Source organism: Polyodon spathula, chromosome 8 (assembly GCF_017654505.1).
Source record: "Polyodon spathula isolate WHYD16114869_AA chromosome 8, ASM1765450v1, whole genome shotgun sequence".
NCBI lineage: Eukaryota > Metazoa > Chordata > Actinopteri > Acipenseriformes > Polyodontidae > Polyodon > Polyodon spathula.
Window position 1 is genome coordinate 47,630,127 of NC_054541.1, and position 13,408 is coordinate 47,643,534.

A 13,408-nucleotide genomic window follows, 5' to 3' on the forward strand; every position below is an offset into this window, starting at 1 on the left:
GGAAATTTAACAAGGTCTGTCTATCCAGTTACAAGCAACAACAAATAGTTATAAGGTGATCAGCTTGCAGTTTCAGAAACAGACTGGATGTACTGTAGTGGAAACGGTGGTAACTTCAAAATGAACCCCCATCAACTGATCAAGTGAAGGCTGGACTATAATAGAAGAACCCTGTAAAGATAAAACAAGGGTACACTTCCCCTTTAATTGGCGTGGGTGTTTGACGCAGCTTCTTGTGTTTGCTGTATTACTGCAGGGCTCATACGAAATGTTTAAAGGTGCAGCATATATATTATACTGTATATATACCTGATGCACTGCCTGTAAACCCTCTAGCCACTGTAGCAAACCCTCTCCGCGGTGCAGCAATGAATAACCATTGCAGACGTCAAGCTCTCTTCATCAAGTTAAATGGCATGAGGTTATTTATGTAGGCAATCGTAATTCATAAACCTGCCCAGATAGATTTATTACATTTCTTAGCTACATTGCATGCCATTCAACTCTGAACCTTAGTATTACCAGAGCACTCCCTGGAAACACATCAAGGCTGAGCCAGTTAGGAAATACTAAGTTTCCAAGACCCATCAAATATTTACATGTGGCTTTTAACTGCTTCTTATAGCTGCAAGAGAACCCTTTCAGCATGCAACCGCATTGCTAACAATATCAGGAACACAGAAATGTTACGAACAAGGGGAGGCTGTTCGGACCATCACTGCTGGTCTGGTTTCAAGTATGATTTACCCCAAAAACTGGGTCAAGATTCAGCATTAACAACATGGCATGGTGACCTCTACCATACCGTCAATGCTCCCTGTGTAAAAAAGTGTCTCGTTCCAGTCTGATAGGAGCTGTATCTGGGACACATACATTGGTTATCATAACAGGAAAACCATGTCTGGTCTGTAAGTGTCTCAAAACTAGCAGATAAAACAGTAAACACAAACACACATCAAATCATAAACCACAAGTCGAGGAACCACCTCTCCATGATTCTGTCCACTTGAGCTGGGTTGACACATTATCCTTACACAGGATGTAAGCGTCTGTTTAGTAATATACGGTTTTGAGCCTGTGGACGTCTGTATGTGGGTCATATTGGCACGAGAAGTGGTGAACGGACTTTGCAGTCGATGGAATTTCCGAGAGTTGGCTCAGGTAAGATTTTCTAAAACGGGTGACGTCAACCATGCTGATGTGGAAAATACAGCTGATGTCATAGGGATAGGGTTTCTCCGTGATGTGTCGTGGATTACAGAAGGCGAAACGTCTGCTCTGATTGGCTGAGCAGTTTATAATTCTATGTATATGTCCCGAGTGTTTGAAGTTCTGGAGTAAATCTGTGCTGTACTGTAACACGGCACTTAGCAATGGCCTCTGTCCAGCTGTGAGCTGCAAGTCCAGACTGTGTGCTGTGAAGAGTGGCATTGAATTGCTTGCGCTGTGTTAGCAGGGAACATTGCTTCCTAAACGAAGCTGTACCTCTTAGCTCTCTCCCACATTGTTCTGGTTCATTGTTATTGAGTCATGTCTTTGTGGGGATGCTGTGAGCTACTGTCACATTGCAGTTTCATTAAATAAAAAGCCAGCCTTGACAGCGTTCTGTAAATACAGCTGACAGTCATTGTTAACAAGACATGTGGTGAGTGCATGCATGTGATGACAGACTGTACACGTGTGGGCGGCTTTCAGCAAAGCTGGTGTGTTCACAGTACACTCCATCTGTCACTGTGTTGTGAAGCCCCAGCAGATTAACATTTAATAGAGCATTTCAGTTAGTGTCATTGCATCTTCATTGATCATTGAGCCAGATATGTCCTGCTCCATGGATCACAATCAGATCCAAAGATTACAGTCCTGTTAGTATATATATATATATATATATATATATATATATATATATATATATATATATATATATATATATATATATAAGGCCCTCTGTTTGTGTGTATCTCATACCACTATAGAAACGAGTACATTCTTGTATATGAACCAAAAAAGTGAAGAAAAACAGTGGCAGATCTTAATACCATCGATCCACATTTAGAATCCTGTTTTATTTTTTTGCCTACTTCATATTTATTGCAGGCCTTTAGAGCCACCACTATAAAGAATGTTATATTTCTTTCACCCACCAGGGGGCAGAGTGTTGCAAGGGGACAGGTTAATGGTTAGGCCTAGTCTCTGGTGTACCAGCTGTGATTAGAGAGAATGTTTGAGAGCTCTATCAGCTCTACTGAGGCCACAGAAGGTGACGTGAGTATAAAATGATATGCAACTGTATTCTAAGCAACACGAGGAATACGCTATTCAGAATAACAAAAAGTTGCCAAAAACTTAGTATAGCAATGAATCCATTATAGTGGATTTGAACTGACCAAAGTCGCTCCTATTGAGAAACACATTAAAGAAGCATACTGCAAACACTGTCATGTTTCTCTCACTTCAGTTTAAACGCATTCCTTCTACAAGGCTTTCTTGAACAAAAAATGATCTATTATATCAATGGGACTAAATAGACTTGAATCAGCAATATGAAGAAACAGTAACAATTGATTTAAATTCAATTAATTTGACTTGTGATGTATTATATCTACAAATCAGGTAAAAAAAGAAAATCACACTAATTACTATACAAGGATGTTTCAGATGATAGCATTGTCACCTGGTGGAGTGAAGTACAGTGCTGGTGAAGCCAAGCAATCAGGTACAAACAGTATTAAAACAATAATACAATGCCATTGAAATCTATTTACAGGAAATTAACATGAAATGGAAGATGATGCATTATGTTTTTAATTACCACTCTGCCTTTAAAATAAAGATCCATAGCTAAGGCTGAATGGCTGAAATGACACACTAAGAGACACAGACACATGTCTCTACATCCTGAAGATGTGTCCATTAAAAGGGTTAGTCAGGAATCAAAGGATAGCATCACCTTTAAATACAGCTTTATTTAGAGAAAAATAAGCATAGCCATGCCACAATTCAGCTGGAGTCAGACAGATTCAAAGTGGTACAAATCACAATACAATGATATCATGACAGATTCTGAGATTCTGTTCTATACTGTCTTCCTCTCTATCCAGTCTGGTTCATACAGATCTGAAAGACATTAAGATGATGCCTGCACACCCTACAGTGTTCTATTCAGAGCCTAATAACTTAAAATACATTCAGTCTCAATATGTCTTTCATGCAGTATGTGTAGAGAAGCATAGACTATATACGTATGAAGCTATCAAAACCACTCAGGTACACTACACCAAGTATCTGCTTGTTTGAATTAAACCCTGCACAGTATTATCTGATTATCTGCCAAGAGCGCTTGGGTTTATCGTAATCAATACCTCGCCAGTCTGATATAAGTCTTTGCTAAAGTGACAATGGTTGAAGCTGCCTGTTCAGGTTCTGAGACCATGGCCCTTGTGCTTCATTAATACGCGGTGTGCCTCTGCTGATGCACAGCTTTTCTACATTTAGAGCATGCTGGTCGACTGCAAGCGCTTCCTCTGCCTGTATGCTTCATTTTACTGCAAGGTCTTTCAAAACCTAATCAAAATGGAATAGAATAAAAGACAGGATCTCCTACCTCATGACGGACAAATCCAAACACTTCACGTGCAGCAAATCCATATTAAATAACAAACGTTTTTCATTCCGTGCGTTCAGAACACCTTGATTCATTCACTACTCCGGACAGACAATAATGCTAAACATGTGTCATCTCACTTCTGCATAAGATGCTTGTTTTTTCAAATAGTAAAAAAACACAATACAATTTGACATATATTTAACATACATTTCATAGAAAAATAACTTTTCCGATAACTTAACCCGATAACTTTTTTCGGGGGCCCTGGTAGTACACTATGCCATCATGGGACTGGCCCTGTTAACCCTAAAAAGGAAAGGCTTTTAAAGGGCCGTTGTGCTGTTTGAAATGTGAATGATGTTTCCAGTATCTCAGTCACATCTTCTATAGAAGTAGAAATAGTAGTCTGTAAACTGCACCCCCATATAGTTGGGGTCCGTCTCACAATCCGCTTGACCCTGTGGGACAACAGCATGTGATTAAAAATCGAGGTAAAGTACCAGCTCTGCACAAACCATATCAGAATAACATTTGTATTATCCTCTGCAGAGGGTAGAAATTGATAGACATAATTTGGATATTTGGATATTCATGCTTTATTAAGAGTCCTGGAAATGCATATTCATTATATATTCTGTGTCTCCTGGAGAGGTTGGCATGGCATACACAGAACCATTTAGAAAGCTATATGGCTATATGGAAGAGCTATATGGGTATTGTTCAAGGCAGAGCAAAAATAAAGGGTTGCATGCATGTGGACAATTACTTTTACAGCTATCTTACCGGAGCAGTAGCACGGAAATAGTATGAACTCCAGTACAAAACAGCAACTGGAAGTGGCCACTGATGCTCAAATCCCTGTGTAGTCTGAAGAAAAGAATACATTTACCAAGACGTGTAAAACAGGAAAAAAAATACTGCCCAGGAGCCAAACTATGAAAGAATGTAAAGTAGTAAACAACACCAAAGAATCCCAGTTAAAACCAAACCCACACGCACGCTCCTGACTTCACTGAAATCCACCCAGTACTCCTGCCAGTACTGAGCTGCCAGTCTGTGTGGTGAAACTGAGGGACTTTTAAACTGAGCAATCAGGCTGCAATGAACACCTGGGTGTGAGGCTGCCATGCATGGCAATGCACTCACAGAGAGTTACAAAGTGTTCAGACAGGGAACCACTAGAGCCTAAACAAATCACTCACAGCTTTATTCAAACTCAGAGAGTGTCAGGTATAATGGTCAAATGAAGACATGTGAGGAAGACACTTTGGTATCATTAAGGGTGCAGCCTGCACATATCGGGCTAGATTCTCAAACCTCTTTCCCCAGTATACTGTAGCTACCACACTAGAAATAAACACTGCTGATGTTTCATTCAGGGTCTCGTCAGCAATCTAGGTTGTTTCTTATTTTATTTGGTGTTTTTTTTTTTTTTTTTTTTTTTTCCTGAAAGCAATTGCGCTAATGGCAATTTGGAATAAATATCTTGGAAAATCTGTTTTGTGGTTTTTCTGTTTTCTTGTCTCACAATGATGATGCAAAAAGCCCTTGTGACGAACTACCAAGACGACGTTACAATGGTCTTTCGAAGAGCATGCTGATATTGCTATGAACCATTCTGAGCTCAAAACTTAAAACAAAAGAAGTTTCAAGGAAGCAAAATAAGAATTGGAAACCAAACACCATAAATGATATGTACGTAAGAAAATCATTGAAGTAATAAAAAAAGACAGTTAACAATCAATACATTTAGTAAACAAACACTGCACTTTTTACTGATTCTTTTCTTCTATGTCTTTGTTTACACAATTCAGTTGAGTTTATTGCATATCTAATATCTGTGCGAGAACAGTACTTTCATCTGTTAATTGAACTGTTACCAGTACTGCAGCCCACTGGGGTGCAATCAGAACCAAGCTGATTGTACAATAAGATGAAGCTGTCTTGTTATAAAAGGGTCCTGAATGGCTTCAGGGGATGGATCATGTAAACGACACCCTGAAAAGACTGTGTAGAGCGGCAGCTAGAAGTGTCCAAATAGGGATCAAAAGTTAACAATAAAACTTACCTGGGTCACCTTGTAGTTCTTCTGTCCTTGTCCTGTACTCCGGGTCTAAACAAAGAAAAATAAAGGCAAGAGCTAATTGTGTTGAATGTGAACAATAATTTGGAGGTTTTAGCCCCCAAGGCAGTCAAGGGCTGGACTCGGAATTACAGAACTCCAGTATACCCAAAGCAGGGAGCTGCCAGGTACTTTTGTACTGTCCTGTAAGCAGTACTGTGTTATTTTGTACTTGTCCATGTGATTAGTTTCTTTTTCGTTTGTTTTGATTTGGATCACCTTTAAGTACATTTATTTTTTCTTTTTTTTACTCAACACTTTCAGCCTCTCTGTCCTCGCCGCCTCAGTCTGTCTGAGGTATACGTTACCTTTGCGTCTGCGTTGCGTGGCGCATATAATACCACACAAACCACTACGATACCAGGAAGAAAAACTAAAGCAATTGGAAAGGACAGGAAAATATCAAACAGAAGGAACCCTATAACTAGTACATGGCTTCACCAGAAGGTCATTTAACACTAAAGATTGATTCTATTAGAGATAGAGCCTGTTTACCTGTGTATTGTGTAAAAGCGCTGCTCTTTTCTTTCTGTGCTGGTAATCCGGGCACTGCGCCCCTGCTGTGACCCCACATAGATAGACAACCAGGGCTTCTGAAGAGCTGCAGGGAAGACAAACACATGGACAGTCAGCCAGGGAACAATACTCTCTCTGAGGAGGAGGGATTCTACACTGCTCCCATTCACCGTCCATGAGTCAACCAGCTCGGGATGAGGTGTAGACATTCTGTGTGCGTGATTAATTGTTGCTGCTAAATAAATGAATATAGAAACAAGTATCTTGACAATAGCAAGCACTCATTTGGCCTATAGGGTTCTCATTAAATATTCCTGTTAATTACTGGGCTGGATTCGTGCTTTCAATAGTGTCTGAAACTCGTTACAGAATTAAAGCAGTAAACAAAAGCATGCTGTAACGAATCCTTTCACTTACTTCATTTGCAAAGTGATTCTCATCCTCACCGGGGTGTGTTTGCTCAGCGGTATGACGTAGCTGTAGTTTCCGTCTCTGGGTGTTTCACAGATATAAAGAGAGACAATGGTTGAGGTTCAGAACATCAGAACACATTTAGCTTCATATTCTTGCCCTGCTTAACTTTTAATGTCAAGTTTTAGGTTTGCATGCTTTCTTCTAGGCAGCTGTAAGAACACAACATAACTCAGAATGGATTGCAAACAATTGTGTGAGAATTGAATCCACTTGAACAGACTGAGCACTGCAATACTGCACAGGCCTGTTTCACTGGAATGACGATAGGAACAAGAGTACGAATCCCACACTCACCCACAGTTTTGTTTCAGACAGTACCGGTTGTCAATAATCTGCTGATTTTCCACAATGTGAATGGACTTGATGGTTGTATCAATTACTGTTGAGATAAAGTACAAAGTTAAATATAAATAAATCCATCGATAACGTTATTATGATGGTGAAAACCCCCTTTTATATACACAGGACACAAAACACCTACAACTGAATTCCAAACTAGCTGCTGTTCTGTTTTCATGCTTGGAATGAATGTAGGAAGCCTTACTTACAGTCTTGATCATTTCCAGTGTCTCTAGGGATGCCTGTGGGCAGGTCTTGTTGCTTTTGTCCTGAAAGAAGCAGTTTCCAGTCAACCCCATTCTACAGCAAGGATCTCACAGTCCAGTAAACTAGACCCACGAATGGGGTTCACTGCACTTGTCTTTTGATTTTTTTCAAGCTGGAAGTAAATACTGTCTATTGGTGCTTATAACACCCTACTGCGTTATCAAGTACACATAACGACTGAATAATACTCCAACTCCACCTACTGGGAATTTATCATATTACATTCAAAATGTAAAAATTATTTCTGCCTCATTGTAGCTGTCACTGTATGCCCTATCTATCTGTCTATCTATCTATTTATATATATATATATATATATATATATATATATATATATATATATATATATATATATATATATATATATATATTGTGCAATAATAGCAGTCTAAAGGGAGTTGATTTAGTCTTAGTATTGTGTGTCTTTCACAGTTATATTGGGACTCCTCTTCTTATCCTGCATGGACCTGCACTTCTATTTCACTGGAGGAATCAAACCAAAGAGGAATCAACCCTAACCCCTGGAGTTTTACAGAACATTGACCAGGGCCCGTCCCTCTCTGTCTTCTCTCACTTCTCCTGGTGATTTCTTGTAAAGTGAGAGCAGATGAGCAGCGCACCTGTTTGCCTCGGTGCCTCCCCTGCCTGCTGCTCTGGCAGACTGAAAGCACTGGCATTGCCAGCCCCTGCAGAGCAGCAGAACACCTCATCGCAGGGGAGGATGCTGCAGAATTCAACATCGGGGGGCCAGGGGCCAGAGACTGTGGTGCTGACAGCTGAAACCCACACAGAGAATTACACACATCCATTAATCAATCAATACAACAAAGAAACAATACACAAGCAGCAATACATGCATGCATAAAATATCCAGAAAAGCACACATCAAGGAAACTATTGTTGTATTTATTTATTCATCCAATCAGCATAACCATTCTCTTTTGTCATTTCAGAGTGCTCAGCTCTTTTTTTATTCAGTGCTAACCTGCACACTGTACCTGCTGTTGAAGAAGAGGTGGGGTCTGCAGACGTCATAGTGCTGTCAGTCGGGGGACAGACTGAAGAGTTGCTGTTTAAAAAAATAAACATTGATTATATATATATATATATATATATATATATATATATATATATATATATATATATATATATATATATATATATATATATGGTTACATAAATAAACTGTCGTCAAGTAAAGGACAGTTACAAGATGGAAAACGAAATGAAATATTCTGAACCCCTGTACCTGAGACCGGAGAAGATGTAATCATCATTGTTCAAGTCAATCAGGTAAAGTGATGTGATTGCAATCACACTGTGGAAAGAACAACAGTGTTGTTATTAAAGATTGATCATTTACTGATGTACAGCAGTCTATTGACATGGATAACATACGCTGTACCAGACACTGCACTCCAACTAGATCAAACCCTTCTGTGCTGCACAGAAAAAAGGTTCTTACCAAAAGGCCATGGTGCTCACCAACGTAATGATGGCAGCTTGTGAAAATCTGTGTTGCAGACAGTGATGGCGTGTCTGTGTGGGACCCTGCTGAGAAACAAAGCCACAGCAGAAAGGAATAGCCGTCACTGCAATGTTCCAAATGCACAACGACTTTGATTAACTGAAAGAAGACTGCTCTCACTCACTGTGGAGGACTTCAAAGGCTGTCGAGGTGGTGGGATGCTGCTGCTTCTGCTTACTGTCCTGCAAGATATTAAATATATATATCTGATAAACCAATCAGACTTTTAAACAAATGCTAGTTAAAGATTTGCATCTTGGAACAGCTGCTAAATCAAAGCTGTTTCCTTATATACATGTAAAAAAATACATAGAAATAATAAAAGAAGGGTTAAAAAAATGGCAGACAACTCTTGTTCTGTATGAAAAAATGATAAGTTACAAATCCTTATCAGGAAGACATAAAGAAGCACCTGATAGCACATTGGTGTTTGTGTCACACGGAACTGAGAATTTCAGAGTTCGTACAGTATGAGTTTAAGATAGCAAACCTTGACCCTTAACAATTAGTAACTGAATTGAATTGGGAGAGTGCCAGATAGATTGATTAGTTGGTCAAAAGAGCAGCAGTGCAACGGTGTCCTTGACGACCGGTGACCTTCAAATAAAGCTCACAATAGGGAGTGTGTAGACCGCAGCTGTCATGGGTTTCACAGAAGCAGAAGCTGCTGAGGGAGAATTCTGAGATTGTAAGTGACTGATTTGGAAAATATTCTCGAGAGACGACAAAAGGCAACTTCAGCTACCGAACAGCAATAAAGATGTGAAGGCTTTTAAAAAAAAACACACATTAACATACTCCATTCCCTCATAGTTCTTCTGTAAATGTTTCAGTCTCTGACATAAGTAAAGGGAATTCTCTCTAAGAGGTGATTCAGATACAAAGTGGAGTCTGTCTCCTCTAACAGTACAGCAGACAGCTAGTCTCTGAACATAAGAATATAAGAACATAAGAAAGTTTACAAACGAGAGGAGGCCATTTGGCCCATCTTACTCGTTTGGTTGTTAGCAGCTTATTGATCCCAGAATCTCATCAAGCAGCTTCTTGAAGGATCCCAGGGTGTCAGCTTCAATAACATTACTGGGGAATTGATTCCAGACCCTCACAATTCTCTGTGTAAAAAAGTGCCTCCTATTTTCTGTTCTGAATGCCCCTTTGTCTAATCTCCATTTGTGACCCCTGGTCCTTGTTTCTTTTTTCAGGCTGAAAAAGTCCCTTGGGTCGACACTGTCAATACCTTTTAGAATTTTGAATGCTTGAATTAGGTCACCACGTAGTCTTCTTTGTTCTAGACTGAAGATTCAATTATTTTAGCCTGTCTGCATATGACATGCCTTTTAAGCCCGGAATAATTCTGGTCGCTCTTCTTTGCACTCTTTCTAGAGCAGCAATATCTTTTTTATAGCGAGGTGACCAGAACTGCACGCAATATTCAAGATGAGGTCTTACTAGTGCATTGTACAGTTTTAACATTACTTCCCTTGATTTAAATTCAATACTTTTCACAATGTATCCGAGCATCTTGTTAGCCTTTTTTTATAGCTTCTCCACATTGTCTAGATGAAGACATTTCTGAGTCAACAAAAACTCCTAGGTCTTTTTCATAGATTCCTTCTCCAATTTCAGTATATTTTCATGATATTTATAATGTACATTTTTATTTCCTGCGTGCAGTACCTTACACTTTTCTCTATTAAATGTCATTTGCCATGTGTCTGCCCAGTTCTGAATCTTGTCTAGATCATTTTGAATGACCTTTGCTGCTGCAACAGTGTTTGCCACTCCTCCTACTTTTGTGTCGTCTGCAAATTTAACAAGTTTGCTTACTATACCAGAATCTAAATCATTAATGTAGATTAGGAATAGCAGAGGACCTAATACTGATCCCTGTGGTACACCGCTGGTTACCACACTCCATTCTGAGGTTTTTCCTCTAATCAGTACTTTCTGTTTTCTACATGTTAACCACTCCCTAATCCATGTACATGTGTTTCCTTGAATCCCAACTGCGTTCAGTTTGAGAATTAATCTTTTGTGCGGGACTTTGTCAAAAGCTTTCTGGAAATCTAAATAAACCATGTCATATGCTTTGCAATTATCCATTATCGATGTTGCATCCTCAAAAAAATCAAGCAAGTTAGTTAGACACGATCTCCCTTTCCTAAAACCATGTTTACTGTCTCCCAGGACCCTGTTACCATATAGGTAATTTTCCATTTTGGATCTTATTATAGTTTCCATAAGTTTGCATATAATAGAAGTCAGGCTTACTGGTCTGTAGTTACCTGGTTCAGTTTTGTTTCCCTTTTTGTGGATCGGTATTACGTTTGCAATTTTCCAGTCTGTCGGTACCACCCCTGTGTCAAGAGACTGCTGCATGATCTTGGTTAGCGGTTTGTAAATTACTTCTTTCATTTCTTTGAGTACTACTGGGAGGATCTCATCTGGCCCAGGGGATTTGTTTATTTTAAGAGCTCCTAGTCCCTTTAACACTTCTGCCTCAGTTATGCTAAAGTTATTTAAAACTGGATAGGAACTGGATGACATGTGGGGCATGTTGTCAGTATCTTCCTTTGTAAAAACTTGTGAAAAGTAATCATTTAATATATTTGCTATTTTTTTTCTTCATCTACGATTTTGCCATTTGTATCTCTTAAACATTTAATCTCCTCTTTGAATGTTCTCTTGCTGTTGTAATATTGGAAAAACATTTTGGAATTGGTTTTAGCTCCCTTAGCAATGTTCATTTCTATTTCTCTCTTGGCCTTTCTAACTTCCTTTTTGACTTGCGTTTGCAGTTCTGTGTACTCTTTCTGCGTACTTTCTTTTTGGTCCTTTTTTAATGCTCTGTAAAGTGCCTTTTTTCGCTGAATATTTTTTTTAATTGATCTATTAAACCATTTTGGCAATTTAGTTTTACATTTAGATTTGTCTACTTTAGGGATGTAATTGTTTTGCGCCTCTAGTACTACATTTTTGAAGAACAACCATCCTTCTTCTGTGGGTGTTTTCTCTATTTTACTCCAGTCTACTTCTGTTAGTCTCTGTTTCATACCTTCATAGTTTGCTTTTCTAAAATTGTAAACCTTAGCTTTAGTCATTACTTTTGGGGTTTTAAAAAACACTTCAAATGAGACCATGTTGTGGTCTGAGTTTGCCAGTGGTTCTCTGACCTCTGTTTTAGTTATTCTGTCTTCGTTATTTGAAAAGACTAAATCAAGGCATGCCTCCCCTCTAGTCGGTGCCTAGACAAATTGTGTTAGGAAGCAGTCATTTGTCATTTCCACCATTTCTATTTCATCCTTCGTTCTACCCACCGGGTTTTCCCATTTTATATGGGGGAAGTTGAAATCCCCCATTAGTATGGTTTCTCCTTTGCTACACGCATTTCTAATGTCATTGTATAACAGATTATTTTGCTCACCGTCTGAATCTGGCGGTCTATAGCATGCTCCTATTATTATGCCCTTTGAATTTTTGTCCGTTATTCTGACCCATACTGATTCAGCTTTATTTTCTTTGTCCAGGTTTAACCCCTGGGCTTCAAGACTGTTTCTTATGTATAGCGCTACCCCTCCTCCTCTTCTGTCCTGCCTGTCTTTCCTATACAGTGTATACCCACAAATATTATATTCGTCCCCATCACTCTCAGACAACCAAGTTTCTGTAACACCTATCACATCATAGTTACCTGTTAGTGCAGTAGCTTCAAGTTCTAGAATTTTGTTTCTGATACTTCTAGCATTTAGATAAATACATTTAATGGTTGTCTTACCTGAGTTGTTGTTCTTGTTTTGATGCGGTCTCTGACTAGACTCAGGGGGTATGATTCCAGTGGTTCCTTACATTAGGTTAATTCCTTAATCCTGACACCACAGAAACATCATGCTTTCCTGTCCCAGTTAAATTCCTGGGCAACAAGTATTAAATCCCATCTAATCCCACGGAGGCCTGGATTAAATCAAAATGCTGGCGCTGCCATGGCTATACTTTATGACGGGTTCATTTGTGCTGGATCCTAGATCCTGTAGCTTTTTGTTACTAAGTTAACCTCTGCTTTATAATTGCTGTGAGGCACAGCAGGTGAGTCAAAGTGCAAATGAAAGTCTGGAAAACGCTTACTGCCAAATGATTTGTTGAGAGAGGTAATGTTAATAAAAAATATAACCTTTTCTTATTGACCCCTTTCAAAATGCACAACACTGCTGAGGAAACAGCGTTAAACCACAAGCACTGCTTCAAACCGTTCCCCCAGAGGAGCTGTCATGTTTTCCAATGTAAACAAATCTACTATGCTAATATGGATGTATATGTACAGCTATTTTTATATATTTTCCTGTATAAGACACTGGAAATATTGTATTTTATCCTAGGATAGTTTGATACCAGCCGCTGCCCCCTTCGACCCAAGCTCAAGACATTCGTCCTTTGAAAAAACTCACAGACAGGAGCTGTAAACTTTCAAATCCAAAGCATTGGATATTCAAATTGGCCAGTGCACACACGCTCGTGTTTACTAATTCCATCTGAGTGTAAACATTCACCCGGTACCCAGGAG

The 13,408-nt window shown here is 39.2% G+C and overlaps 1 protein-coding gene across 3 annotated transcripts in view; it reads right to left on the reverse strand.

Moving 5' to 3' along the window:
- Positions 1-2,945: 2,945 nt before the first annotated feature.
- Positions 2,946-13,408, reverse strand: part of LOC121320070 (myelin regulatory factor-like protein) — a 32,220-nt gene continuing 21,757 nt past the window's right edge. For 2 of the 3 annotated variants that reach the window (XM_041258235.1, XM_041258233.1), the window contains 12 exons: positions 8,975-9,032; positions 8,788-8,876; positions 8,572-8,640; positions 8,321-8,391; positions 7,943-8,098; positions 7,265-7,324; positions 7,011-7,095; positions 6,660-6,734; positions 6,222-6,327; positions 5,673-5,717; positions 4,388-4,471; positions 2,946-4,062 (listed from right to left, as the gene is read on the reverse strand). In XM_041258235.1, coding sequence (XP_041114169.1) covers positions 3,976-4,062; positions 4,388-4,471; positions 5,673-5,717; positions 6,222-6,327; positions 6,660-6,734; positions 7,011-7,095; positions 7,265-7,324; positions 7,943-8,098; positions 8,321-8,391; positions 8,572-8,640; positions 8,788-8,876; positions 8,975-9,032 — 985 coding nt within the window. In that variant the 3' untranslated portion in view covers positions 2,946-3,975. The remainder of the gene's footprint in view (positions 4,063-4,387; positions 4,472-5,672; positions 5,718-6,221; positions 6,328-6,659; positions 6,735-7,010; positions 7,096-7,264; positions 7,325-7,942; positions 8,099-8,320; positions 8,392-8,571; positions 8,641-8,787; positions 8,877-8,974; positions 9,033-13,408) is intronic. The other variant, XM_041258234.1, reaches the window with a different exon arrangement.